Source organism: Condylostylus longicornis, unplaced genomic scaffold (genome assembly GCF_029603195.1).
Source record: "Condylostylus longicornis isolate FDR11 unplaced genomic scaffold, ASM2960319v2 ptg000030l, whole genome shotgun sequence".
Classification (NCBI taxonomy): Eukaryota; Metazoa; Arthropoda; class Insecta; order Diptera; family Dolichopodidae; genus Condylostylus; species Condylostylus longicornis.
Window position 1 is genome coordinate 7,216,203 of NW_026577999.1, and position 16,093 is coordinate 7,232,295.

General features: G+C 21.6%; 1 protein-coding gene across 3 annotated transcripts in view; it reads right to left on the reverse strand.

Annotated features, from left to right (window-relative positions):
* LOC129607867 (protein neuralized) overlaps window positions 1-16,093 on the reverse strand; it is a 60,021-nt gene that overhangs the window by 10,548 nt on the left and 33,380 nt on the right. Inside the window, exon 1 of one of the 3 annotated variants that reach the window (XM_055519096.1) lies at window positions 15,259-15,530. The exons of the other annotated variants lie outside the window; for them this stretch is intronic. Within the exon in view, the coding sequence (XP_055375071.1) occupies window positions 15,259-15,421 (163 nt within the window). The 5' untranslated portion in view covers window positions 15,422-15,530. Of the gene's footprint in view, window positions 1-15,258; window positions 15,531-16,093 lie in introns of those variants that run through there. 3 annotated transcript variants of the gene reach the window in all.

Consider the following 16,093-nt stretch of genomic DNA (forward strand, 5'->3'; position numbering starts at 1 on the left):
TTTTAATTAAATCACCTGGTATTATCTTAAGATACATAGGTACAAATGTATGTCAAAAGTAATTTATTTTAAGAAAAGTCAAAAAAATTGCATAGTCCGTAACCTGTATAAATATTCAATGTATACTTTTCTTTACATTTATATATATACATACATACAAACATAAACATATTGTTAAAAATTGATAAGAAATCCTTATTATAAATTTTTCATTTTATTACATAGGGGTTGATTTTTGTCAGCATATCACAATACCATTTCATACATATATATATATATACATATGTGCACGTAAATATGTACATAAAGTCCAGGTGATAAATGATATACATAAATACATTAAAATGTATCTACAATGTGTGTACGTATAACTGCATTTGAAAATAAAAATTAAAAATATTCAAACGGAGAAAAAAAGAGAGAAAATCAATAGGTTTTTTGAATGCTCATAATAAATTACATACATAGGTATGGTAGGTAGATGTGTACAAAATTTAATAAATACACATGTACATACATATTTACAAACACACTTTTTTTTCTTTTAAAACAAATGGTTATATAGTTATCTTCTTAAATATAAAGTATAAAAATGCAGCAGCAAGTAAGGGCAGATGTTATAACATACAGATGTATTACAAGAGTATTAAAAAACCAAAAGAAAAAATAAGCAACGATAAAAAAATATACCCAAAAATTATAAACTCAATATGCATGAAATAAAAATTTCAGAAGGTTGAGTTGGAAGATTTTCAGTTTTCTTATCAATTTTTTTCCATTTGATTTTTATTAATATTAAAATATAAGCAAGTAAAGAAATGTAATGTAATTATATTTACACATTTTTATAAAGGTTACAGGTGAAAATTAATATACTATTAAAATATGTTCTTATTTTTCATTTCGATAAGACCTACTTAAATGTTCATCAGGTTTTTAATAAGAAATTATAACAAAATAAAAATTAATTGAATTATGATTTCTGAATTTCTTTTTAAAATAAAATCAAATAAATAGTATATATGAGAAAGGTATGTTTATATTAACAAGATATTTGGATTTAATTGCAAATTTTTCAATTCAAATAATAAAATTAATTGCTGTCTTTGCCAATTCCTACATCAAAATTATTTCATGATTGTTATACTAACAAAATTATGATTATTTCTTAAGTCGTTTTGAAATGTTGTTACAATTTTCCAATTGGCATATGGAATATTGAAGGTATTAACATATGGCAATTTTTACTAATACAGAAGAATATTCCCTCACACGTGATCAAGTGATTTTAAATATTCTTTTTAAATAATATTCGCAAAATAACTTTCCAATTAAATTCAAAATAAATATTTGTAAATTTTTATTCAAACTAGTTTAAAAATATGAATTGTTAATTAAAAAATTCTCTTAAATTCAATGCATTGCAAACAAAAATTTAAAAAAAATTCTTCTACAACACACTCAATAAAAAATTTGGACAAAATATTTCCAAATAAAAAATATTTGATTAAATAAATGGTTACCTATAAAATATTTTAGTTTTTATTTAATTTTAATATTGCAAATTTTAATTCAATAACAACAATAAGAAATTTAGTTATATTTTTTTTTAAATCATTAGAACATCATCATAAATTATAATAGCTTTATATAATCTGCCGTAATAATTGCACTGTAAAAAAATATTTTTTTCTGATTTTATTCTTTTATTATTGAATATTTTAAAAATTCAAATTAAATTGTTACTAAATTAGATAATAATCTAATATTCAATATAATTTAGCATTTAGTAATTTTAAAATTTATTTTATTTCGGTTTTGTAAATCAAAATTATACGTACAGTAAAACAACTATTTCTTTGACTTTGACGCACTGTAGATATTGTTATTTATTACATAAATAACAAAATACGAAAAGGCTCCGCTTTTCTTCAAAAAAAAAAAAACAAAAGGAAATTTGAATTTACGGTATTGAATTGGAATATAACAATATTCAATTTTTAATATCGTAAATTTGAATATTGTATATTAAACGAGATTTATAAGCATCGACGCTATTTACCCCATAAAATTGAATTTAATTGAGTAAATAAAATACTTACATAAATGTTAGAACTAGCAATTGAAAATTTTATTTAAATTTAAATTATTTAGAATTTATTGTATTGATTATTGAGCAAATCGCGCTCAATTACGATATAAAACCTTTCATATACATAAATACATGCAATTTTTGTTGATAATTCAACATGAATACTATAATTTTCATACTTTATTATATAAATTTTATTAATATTTATGCACGTACTTATTGTATGTATCCATAATATTCATAAACATACATGTACGTATAATTTATAATATTACAATGATCACTATTTTGCCGCTTACAATAAAAATAAAAACTCCAAAATCAATTATATCCATATTAAAAACATATAAAAACATAATATGTAATAACGAATTATAAAATATTTACATATTTTACAATCTACAAATTCAATATTCATAATATACTAATAGTAGACACTACACTATATCGTATACACATATCTATAAAACGTATATATATAAAACTTTTTTCTATATGGTTCCAATTACTCATAGTGATGGGAAAATTTTCCCACGACTTCATAGCTCAATAAGGAATCAAATTGCTAATAAATGGTTAAAAGAAGTTTGAAAAAAGAAAAAAAATAAATGAAATAAGAAATAATAATAATAATAGGAATAAAATAAGAAAATCATTACGAAACATAATCAACTAACTAACAAGTAGTTACAACAATAAAAATGAATGTATATACAAGTATGTAGTGAATAATGTTAACTTATTTAAAATATAAGAAATAAATATAGTTATAACTTATAATAATGTACAGGAATTATAAGAAGACGTAACATAAAATAGAATACAGTTTGCACCTTTAGAATAATAATGGCTCAACATGTAATATTATGCAATAGGAAGCAGGTTTTGACCTAGTTGAGGTTTTATAACGATTTCTGGTTTTAAAAGATAATTTTCTCAACTAGTTTTCGTACATGGAATTTGTTACGTTTAGGATCATCCAAAAATTTGCTTAAGAATAATATTCTACTCGTTTTATCATATTGTTCAGTATTTTACTCTGAGTATTTTATACTGAGTTTTCGTATAAAAGTTTGGTAAATTAAAATTCTTAAAAAAAAAAAATATCGTATTAAAAATAAACGAAATCATTACAAAAATATAACAGTTTTCTAATATCGTAAAAATATTACGATATTAAAAAATTTCAAGTTTTACTTTAAAATTTTCCGAAATGTGATAGTATTAATTTAGAGGTGTGATTTAGTGAGGAAAATATACATATACATAAACATTAAATATTTATATAATAAATGCATAAAAAAGACGTTTACAAAAAATATACATAAAATGGGTTGCCATCTTCTAAAAACAAAATTATAGATATTGGAATAAATTTAAAATAAATTTTAATTTATAAATATTGAATTTAAGGCTTCTTTTCTTTCATGTGTTTCGGCTTTCTGAGCAAAACTCGACTCACAAATAACGCAAAATTAATACTTAATGCAATAAACATTTATGCGCCAAATTTTTTTCGAAAAAATAAAATTTTAAGTTGAATTTTCATTAAATAATAATATTAATAATAATGGAATTTAAAATAAATGCGAATTATGGAACAGCCCTATAAAATAGTTCCACAATTTAATAAAAATAGAATTATAGAATATTAGAAATAATTTCAATTCATAATCAATTAATTCGTCTTGCAACTCTTGAAAATTATCTATATTTTACATACACATGTGATACATAAATTTAAAAATATTTATCTAGAAGAAAAAACTTAACGTCGTCTCATCTATTGAAAAAATAAATATATTTAATGAAATAAAATAAAAAATGCAGTAAAAAAAAATAAAAATGAAATAAAAAGATGAATAAAAAAAACATGAATGCAAAAAGTTAACTGCAATTTGTGTATCTGATTTTATATTTTTATGTTTTACTCTCCTTCTTTCATCTACTATTATAGTAGATTGTAGTAGTTGTTTTCCAGTTTTTTTCTTTTTTTATAAAATTAGAATGAAATACAATAATAAAAAAAATTGGATACAGCACAACATGTACATGGTGACTACAAATTATTTGTATATTTTCGCTTCATTTAAATACTTCTAAGCTACACATACGAAAATTTTGTACGAAAACCTAAGGAACAGTTAATATAAAAATATAATATTTAGGTAGGTATATACCATTTACATTAGAAGCATAAAATTATTTCACTAAAGTTTGCATTTATACATTTCTCTCAATTTCCTCTCTTGCGAATAATTCGTACAAAGAGAGCTTTGTTTTAGATTTCGTTATTTATTAATAACAATCGCCAAACGGAAAACGCCTAATAAAAAAAAACCAACATTATTTTTAAAAAACAAAAAAATGAATAAGATTTTCATCCAAATCATCCATTAAACATCCATAAAAATTTGATTAAGTGAATAAACACCCTGTACGAGTACTACTATAGTAATCAAAACAGAAATAAAATAATGTAGTTATTTACAGTGCACCAGCACATAACACTATATCGCACCGTACACATTTTATTAGTGTATATATATACATACATAAATATACATATATCGAATAGCTACACCATAATCAAATCGAAATAGTTGATATTATAAAAAAAATTTTTTTTTTATTTCACCTTCTGAGAAAAAAATTTTTTTTATTGAACCGTGGTGTGTTATTTTTGAAGCCATACCTTCGCGTCGTATTCGTATATATACCAAACCTCTATCTATCTCTCTACTATATGCATGAAGATGCCTACATATGAATGAAAGCCATACATACATGTATGTATATACATATATATGTACGTATATATGTAAATCGTATCGCATGAACAGTACTCTAAAGTTTATACATATGTATAAGTATATAATAAGAATGCATAAGTATAAAATGAAAATTATAATATGCGAATTGGTTAAGATTTTGAAGAAAACGTGACTTTAAATTCTCTTTGATTTGGTTGGGATGTCAAAAACAATTTTAATTTAAAAAATAACAAAAACAAAAACAGAAAATTAAAATTAAAAAATAAAATTTCATAAATAAATTGGTTGATTCTTTTCTTTTCTTTCCTCACCAATTTCAGTTGTTTCACCAATTTATTCAACATTTTTTACTAATGCATTTTTTAACAATAATATATCACAGTTAATTTATAATATACTAGGTAACTAAAAATAATAATAAGAAAATAAAAAAATAATAATAAACTTATTTTTTTTTGTTTTTAGTTTAAATAAAAATGTTCCTTAATTCTTATTTGTTTTTTTCTTCCTTATAATTTATTTGTGCATTCTTTATGCACAATATTCAATAATTTTTGTACATTTATATAAAATAATGCACATTTTTTTTAATGCAATACAATTTAAATATGGTAAATGTGTTTATTCTACAATTTTCAATAAATAATAAATATGAATGTACATACATACAGATTTATATTTTATGAAAGAGTTGTAACCAATCAATGATAGAGCAATTTTGTTGGAATAGAGACAACAATTTCATACAAAATATGTAATTAATTTAATACCGTAAATACCTAAGTAAATTGAAATTAAAGTAAATTGAGTCAAAAAAATTTTTATACAAATAGGAATTGGAATATGTATCTAATTAACTGTACTCTATTAAGCAATGTCATGCTTTACAATAAAAATTTTCTAATGCGTATGGTAACTCTTCAATATTCTTAAAGAATCAAATGTATTGTCTTTATGGTCATAATGATTTATAGAGTATCTTTAATATATTTTGGATTCACTTTAGTTGAATATTAGCTCATTTATTTATTTTAAGCAACTAATCAATTGAATACAAAAGTAAAACAATAATTTTTTCATCACGTTTTTAGGAAATTTTTTTGACATTTATATTTACTAAGGATGCTTTTGTCGGTTTCTAACATCCAAAAAACAAAGATTCAAATCGTGTTAAAGATGAAAAATTTATTAATCCCTAAGAATTCATAATTTTTTTTTTACATTTATAACAATAAAACATAAATTTTAAGCAAATAAATTGTCCGAAAGTAGCACTTTGTCATCATCTCTTCTTCATTCATGTAAAATTAATAATGAATGGTTTCATTTTAAAAATGAAAATCAATTGAAAAGTGTGAAAAATTAATACCTTTCAAATTTCAAATGCGCACGTACAAAAACGAAATAACACAGTAAAACTACTACATTTTCAATTTCAATTACAACACTAAAGCAATATTGCATAAATAAAAATTTTATTTCATATTATTTTATCAATTTTTTTTTCAACCGTAAAATAAACTACGAGCATATTGTGGATCAAATTAAAAACAAAAGAGAATTTAAGAGAACAAAAAATTTTAAAATTAAAAACAAAAAAGAAGATAACAAAATCATCAATTTAAACTTAAAAAAAAAAAACAAAAAATTTATAAAGTAATAAAGTGTTTGACCTAAAATTTGATCAAATTGACATTCGATCTTATTTAAATTCAAATTATTTAAATATCATGCTGTTTTAATTCTTTAAATTTTTTTTTCTTCTTATATGCAATTATTATATTAATTATACTCTATTTACTCTTATTGTATATTTATAATATTCATACTTAAATTTCAAATGAAATTCAATCAATATTATACATACATACTTACATAATATCTACATATATTGTTTCTATCGAGTGTCTTAAGAAAAAGAAAAAGAACACAAAAAAAAGGAATTTTTTATAGTACACATTCAATTGATCAGTTGTCAATTGCATTGAAATTGCAATTGGGACAAAAAAGAAAAAAGAGAGACTAAATTATCTAAAAGTATTAAAATTCAACACATTTTTTATTATTGTACTAAATTGGTATATGTATATACATATGTGTAATGTACATGCAATGCAAATAACTTCTTGTACTATTCAATAAAAAATTTACATAGGTATTTATAATCTTAAATGGACAGCTTAAATAAATACGGTATAATATTTTAAATATTTTCAATAATCAAAAAAAATTTTTTTGTATTACTCAATTTAAAATAAATTATTATTGAATTTATTATAGTATAACAAAAATATTAAAGAATATAAGATTTATGACCTCCATAATATTATGTTGTAAGTAATATGAATAAATACGAAATAAATTTGATAAATTGGCGATTCAAAGTGTATTGACATTCGGTGATATTGTTTATTAAAAACATTATTACATAAATAGATCGAATTTTTAACGTAATAATTATTGAAAATCATAAATTTTTTACTTAAATTTTCATTAGAATAAAATTTCAAAAAAATATGCAAAATTTTTTAATACTTTTATAATTTATTGCTTAAAACCAATTTAAATTTGTCAAAATTCATTGGCAAATTAATATTGCTCAAATAAGTATAATGAGTTCTTATGTACGCACGTATATACAGAATAATATATTTAAAATTATTGTTCATGGCATCAAAATTTAGATTTTATTTGTGAGCATCGTTAGACTATTAATAAGAAGAATATAATTTCAATTGTGTAAAAAACAATTAAACATATTTCACCTTTTATTAATTAAAATTCATCTCTAATTCCAATTTATGAAAAACTCATATATACATACATATATAAAATTTTAGCATTAAAGAGAAAATTTATTGAATTTATAACAAGAATTAATAAAAATTACATGTCTTAATATCGTTGTATACAAAATTATAAATCATATTTCAATTACATACAAGGCCATATAAAATATGTAGTTAAATTAACAAACAATGAAAACTTTAAACAAATAACAGAATTTCTTCTTATTTCAAATTATATGTATATCTACATTTTGAAAATTAAGTAATTATAGTGTATGTATATGCAAAAAACAGTTGTTAATGTTATTGTGCTTTAAATTCTACTTGTAATTGGTGAGTTTTTAAGTAAAATTATAGTGAACAAAAATTAAGTTCAATAAATTAATTGTTAACTTTTAAAAATTTCATGTAAAATCATTTTTTCACCACGTTTCTCTCAGAATAATGCAGATTATTACTTTTATGCCAGATTGTCGATATGCAACAATAGACCAAAAATTAAATATGTGTCATAATAAACCAAACTGAATCGACTTATAACATCGTATATAGTTTCCGATTGCAAATAATTGCGAGTTAAGTGTTAATTAACGGATTACGAGTAAAGTGTTAACAATATACAAAAAAAAAAACCATCATAACATTAAAAAAGCACCCGTTATCATCACATATATTAAAAGATAGTCATTTCAAATAAAAAAAAAAATACAATATAATGGAAAAATTAATTATCAAAATTATGTACACACACACATTTATTTAAATTCATTTATACTTTTAAATAGACCGCCAGCGGCGCTATTACAAAATAAGCGAAATAAAAACAAAAAAAAAATTATTTTCGTTATAAGGGAAAAAATTAATTCTGATAAAAGTGAAAAATATGACGTAATTTTGTGCTAGAAATACTTACTAAAACATTTTCTTAAAAAAAAAGCTTTAAAAATAAAATTTTAATGTTAAAAATTCCGAACTTTTTAAATAATCAAAATAACAAAAAATGTAAATTGCAAAACATTATCTTCTTTCCCCATGTATCCCATATTATTTTTTTCAATTTTTTCTTTCTTTAAAAACATCTCAATTATTTCCTTTTTCTCTTTTAATCGTTTTGATCCCCTCTACTTTTAATGTGGAGCCGCTTTAATAAAATGTTCTAATTTGAACCGTACATAAACAATATTTTTACAAGAATATTTTTTTTTCCTTTTATTTTTCTAAATATTTAATTGTTTTGAATTGAAATTCTATATACCGATACAATAGCATCACAACATTTGTTTAGAATAATAAAACAGAATAATGTTGACTGATTCATCATCATAGAAGAGAATAATAATGGATCAATTAGCACATCCACGAATCATGTGAAACTTAAAACACGATATAAAAGAAAAGAGTTAGAAAATAAAAATTATACAAAATTTGTTCAGCTAATTTATTCTCAATAAGATCTCCATTACACAAAAAGAAAAGAAAAGCAGAGGTTAAACTTAAAAGATTTTTTTTTCACACAATTTAAACAAAGAAAAATAGAATAAAAACTATCCATAAAAATACGTGTGTAAATATGTAAGTATGTAATATGTATATGTACAAAAAAAAAAATAAATTTAGTCTATGTGAAATTACCGAATTGGATACCCATTAATAAATCGACCGACCGATACTACAGCACCGACATTCGATCAAATTGCAAGCAAAAAAACAAAAAAAAAAAAAACAAAAAATGCTTAACATCAAAAGTACATTTTAAATAAGATGCGGGGCGTTTTTTTCTTAATTTATTCAAATAATTTACAAATTACGAAGAAAAAACAAAAAAAAACAAAACTCATTATTATAGAAAAATTTCCAACATTTTTCTTCTAATGTTTTTTCGTGATCAAATCGATATTTTTATTTCTAAAATCTCTAAGGCTGAACTAATGACAACAACGAAAAAAAAACTAAATAAAAATAAAAATTAAGAGCCATCTATCGTGCAATTGACACTACTATAATCGCATCCTCAAAAAAAAACAAACAAAACAAACTAACAACTGTTCGAAGACAACAAAAAAAAAAACGCTACAAATCTTAATGGTTTATTTACATGACTGCATAATTATAGTAGTAGAAGCGAACATAAGTACCTACAATATAAAAAAAAAGCATTGTATCAATGTAATACAACAAAAAACGTATATATATGTAATAATACATTTTACCTATTGTTATCAGGATTGCCAATTCTCTTCAATATTAATACAAATATGGCAGCGAAATGGAGTAAAATGGATTTTTTAATTAATATCTAGGAGAGACTTACATATTGCATCATAAAATGCTATCTAAATCAAAGAATACTAGATGTAATTACAATTGAACACGTTGCCTAATACGGTTCGATTACATCGAAAGGGTGTACATATGAGCTTGTTCGACCGTACATATAAGCGCATACTGGCGTCGTATAATTAAATGGTATATGTAATTTTATAATCATTAATTAGTTTTTACTTTATAATGGAGCAATGTTCGAATCTTTTCCAACTTGCGCCCAATTTTCTCACAATTAACAAAATGTAAAGATGCTTTAATTGTTCAATCAGTCGAAATTTGGATATTGTATTTAATATTGTCGTAACAAAAATATTCATATATAAAAATTATAACATTTCTTGTTTGTAAGTGCTTTCAAGATATTTAATTGAAAATATTAGAATAACAAGTAAAGGGTTAAAGTAATTGTCAGTAATGTAACCGAAGAGTATAATGAGTATTTCAATTATACAATTGAAATACCTCTGGTATTTCAATTATACAAGATTTCGACTTGAATTCCGGTAAATTTTGAAAATATATGACGATGGTAATCCTAATAACATATCTGTGGGTACCTATACATAGCAATTTTCATTTATTTCTTGCTCAAAAGTTTATATAATTTTTTATTCTCTATAAAAAATAATATTTATTTATAATCTAATACGGTATTCTTTTGCCGGCTAATTGTGACGTGAATACAAGTACGAGTTTCTTGGTATACACCACACAATATAAAAATTAAGTATACGAAAAACTATAACTATGCACAATAATAGCAATAATAGTAATAATAAAAAAGTAGTTATAGAAAGAGACAAAGTTTTTTTTTTCTTTTCTTTTATTTTGTTTTATTGATATAAATGTACAATAAAACAAAAAAGAAAACCGTAGAGTTTTTCCAACATTATGGGAAAAACTAACGAAAAATCTTTTCCTATTTTTATTTATTTCTTGTTTTTTTTTTTTATATAAAAAAATGCTCAATTCACTTACATATCGTTTGTAAGTACAAAAATCTTTAATGTTTTGTGAGCTGAATGAGCACTTTACTTTTTGTTTTTTTTATTAATGGTTTGTGAATTCTCATTTTTTTTTTTAATAAAGAGAAAAAACCTAAATAAAATAAAATTCAAGCATTTATAGTTAATTTTATACATTATGTGTATATATAAATTATATAGCAGTTATAATGTTAATGATATACTTGCATATTTATAGGTATGCATACAAATAACTTGTATATGGCATTTGTAATGGCACAACTGAGTATAAAATATAAGAAGTGATAGTATGGAATTTGTTATACAAGTGTGTGTATGTCAATATGTGCAATAATGTATGTCGGTATAAGTATATTATCTACAAACATATATATACAGTTGTGTTAACTTGATTTATTAGATTTTACTTGAACTTTAAAGTTTCTCACGGTTTTGTACTTGATGTCTGATTCGAATTTTCGTATTTTGTTTTTTTTTTTTTTTCTTAAAGAAAATAACAAAAATCTTAATTTTTTTTTTTTGAATGGTTGAATTGTTTTAAAAGACAACTTACGACTTTTCGTGTATAAGTATTTTACACACTATATTAAGTTAAATATTGTGAATTTTGTGAATTTATATGTTAAATGTCGCATAATTATTGTGTGTATGTTTGTTTATTTCACATAAATTAACTACAAAAGCTTTCCTTTTAATATACAATAATTAACTAACCAGAAAAGGGAAAGAAAAATAAATGAATAGCCTAAAAAGTAAAATAAATTAAAGAAAAAAGAAAAAAAAATTTTCTAATGAAGGTTGAATGAAAAAAAAAATTCATTAAAAATTTTTTTAGCTGCTTTTGTTTTTATGTTTTCTATTTCAGAACACCTGAAGTAGGTAATGACTTAGAGAATTTTTATTTTGGTGATTTTATCTTAAAACAAAAAAAAGAGAATAATGAATGTTAAGTTGTATGTTTTGGCAATTTTTCTCAATTTTGGAAATTTTTTCTTATTGAGTGAAAATTTTAGTTTTGTTTGAAAAATGTGCCCTTGAATAGCAAAAAAACATGTTATTAGTAATTTAGTTTTACTTTAACGGCCTTTTATTTTTTCTTTCATGTATATTTAGCACATATTTATTCCAATATTTATATAATACATATTTCATATACACATACATATATATAAATATGTGCTTTATACATTTTGCTACTTAAATTTAATTTTATCACGATTGTTTTTTAATTTTCTCATGCCGTGATTAGTATAACAAATTGATGGCATATTATATTTATATGTATATAAGAACGAAAAAACAAAAGCTATTTAAGGTAAACTTTACCTTATAACCTTATACGTATAATAAGAAAATACATAATATATGCATACACAATTTATACATACACATATTGTCATAAATAAAAGAAAAATACAATGTTGTTAGATTTTCGGAAATAAAATCACAACCAAAAAAAAAAAAAAAACAAAATGAATGTTGACTCATATCCAAGGTTGGTTGATTAAAAGTAATTTATGTTAACAGTAATTATTTTAAATTACATTATATGTATATATGGTAAGGTAAGCAGTTATTTTTAGCTCTATTATAATAATAGCGCAGTTATACAAGATGAAGTTCAAAGAAATTAATATTTAATTGGAGAAAATAAGTATATATTTGGCAGAAGTTATGAATTAAAAATAATTTTTGAGTAAATGCAAATAATTTTTGTTTTCATCTTATAATTTTATAATTATTATTAACCCTAGAGATTACCCTCATTTTTATTAGTTCATACTTCATAATAATGAAGTATCATAAATTTTTGGATTGAGTGATTGAGGATTTTTTAAATATAAGCTTGGCATTCTTGTATTATTATTTTACGTACATATTTAATTACATATGTATATGTTCTTATGTATGCTTCTTAGTTAACCCTATCATATTTTATCAACCTTAGTTAAGCTCCTATCATATTTTTTGTAAGATAACTACATTCTAAGGCCATCCAAAAGGTGGCATGAAAGTTGAACGTCAGTCTCTCAAGGTGGCTGATTCTAGTCAAATACAGCACTAAGGCCCAACATAAGAAGAAGAAGAAGAACTACAGTGGGGTAATTTTGCCGCTAAAGATAAGGTCAGGATATTAATAATGCGCAACACTTTATTATTTACTATGAGTAAAATAATTTAATGTAAAAATATGAAACTGGAATTCAATTAACATAAACCACGAAAACAACAATAATACCATTAAGACAATAATCAATTGAATAGTGGTTAGATATACGTCATGATATCGTATATATCTGACGTACCTATAAAATATTCGATCAGATTTATTGCTTAGATTTATTTAGAACGACTTGAAACTTTTTCGCTTTATACTCTTGACGCATATGCAAATAAATATATTGTTGTTTAATTTATAATATAATAATAAAAATGTTATCATATAATGCAATAAAAAAATCTAATATAAATGTATAATACACATAATATAGTTATACATATATAAATATGAAAAAAAGAACCAACAATAAATTTATTAAATGATTCATAAGAAATTTTTTTAAATACATACTCGTACAAGTATAAGAGATAAAAACCGAGAACTTTAAAATAAAAATGATTAAATAATCCATCATCAGTTTCGTTAATATACATGTACATACAAAGTTATATACGAGTATACCACAATATAATAATAAAAAACACGTCAATAATCACTATTTCACGAATTTATTTAATAAAAGTTTTTTTTTTCATATATTGTTCTCATAATTAATTAACCGGCTTTTTCATTATTAAAAATCTTAACACATATATGAATTTGAATTTGAAATTAATAAAAATAAAGAATTTTATGTAAATAAGTAGATACTCGTATGTATGTATTTTGAAAGTTGAAATTTAAAATTAACTTCTGAATATATAGAAAAAAAAAATTGTAATTTATTGTTATATTTTAAAAAGCTACTCCAATCGGGCTCGTAAATTTAAGCAAATACTTAAATTTATGGACAATACTTTGAAGATAATTTATTGGAAAATTATTGCTGTATTTGTGTATTTAATTTGACAGAACAGAGGTGGTATTTGATAATAAAATAAAACGAATGTATAATTTTCAATTATTTGTGATGTTTACAATAGATAAAAAATTAAATTTGCGTACGGATATTCAAAAAATGTAAATTGAAAATCAAGAAAAATTTGTTTGAAATATTAAGGACATGGTATATATTTGAATATATAACAGTAAAATATTAAATTATTCTTTTCTATAATATCTATTAAAAGAATTTCATATTTCAAATTAAGTTCATTAATAAATTATTAATTTAAATTTAATATTGAAAATTTATTGAAATATCTGCATATACCAATGTCATGTTCATGTACATATAAATATATATATGTATATATGTAAAATAATATTTTAAATCAAAATATATATAAATAGTTGCTGCATTAACTAACCATACTATGATATAAAAACCTTGTTCCAAAAAAAATGTTCTATATTATATGTATATAAGCATATAGCTACACTAAATATTGCATGATGATGCGCAGCACATTAAATAACGGAGAGAAAAAAAAAAACTGAATCATTTATGAAGTTGAGGGTGCAATTTTCACGTTAATAGGCTATCCTTATATTATATATATTATGCAATATGTATATACACATATGTAATATATATATCTTAAATATTTCACAATATATTTAAATATTTATACTTATCATATATACAATCAATATTATTATTATGTTCCACAATTTCTTCAATCGAAAATAATCATATTCCACAATTTTTATTATACATAATGTATGTATACCTACAAGCATATAAATTATAAGGATATAATAATATTATACATACACACATTATATTTAAATATGTATGTCAATATACATATATACATGTTCCATTAAAGCGGTTATATTTATGAATATTATAAATGTATATAAGCAATTAATTTAAATATTAATTTATTTTTTCTGATAAATTGCATATAAATATTATATGTATACTAAAGTATATACTATTAATGAAATATCCTTAAATAAAGGACATTCATCATATTATACTTAATTAAACAAGAAAATATGTGTTTTTCTTTATAATTATAATCTGAACATTTTAAATAAAAATTTTATTAAAATTTCAGCATCTTCAAAATATATTTTTGGCTTAAAATTTAATAAAAAAAAAAAAAATATTTTTTCATTGCTCACAATATGTTATGTAATAATTTTAAATAATAAAATTTTTAAAATTAATTTTTGTACTAACCTAAACCAAAACGTTTTTTAATCCTTTTTAAAATATGCATTTTTCGTTTTGTATTATGATTTACAAAATTAACTTCAGTTGATCCTAATAGTGCAACTGATTGATGATGGCAATTACAAGGCTGTGAACCGCCTATATGATGATGATCATCAGATAAACCCATATGAATTTTCGAAATTTTTTTTTTTTTCTTTAATTTAAATTATACGAAAAGAAAAATTGTAATAAATAATTGAAAATAATTCAATTATAAACGAAGAATAACCGAATTAACCGAAATATTTCAAAGTATATAATCTATATAGTACAGTATGTATATATGTATATATATATATGTAAAATATATAAAATTTTATATTATATGAAAAATAATGTTTGTTATATTCAAAATTATTATTATGTATAAAATGTTGTAATTATCCTTATTAGTTATAATTTTTTAATTCCTTTATATCCTTTTTCTTAATTTATTATTTTTTTTTATATATAATAATTAGAATCAGAGACAAAAAAATTTTTTTTGTTAAATTATTCACTTTTTATCTTTAAATATAAATATTTAAATTTTTTTTCCAAATTGTCCTTTATTTTCTTCCTTGATTTATATATAAGTGTAAGAAATATTTAACCTATATAATCTAGGAAGTAGGTATTTGCAATAATCCTTTTTATTTTAATCCGTAATTTTTTCTTATTTTAAAATTAAGCATTTTGTTTTTTTTTAAATTATAATTGAAATTGTTTTAATATTAAAATCAACTTAATTTATTTAAGAAATTATTAATAAAAATTCTTAAGTAGAATAAAATACTAATATTAGGTAGAAAAATAAAAC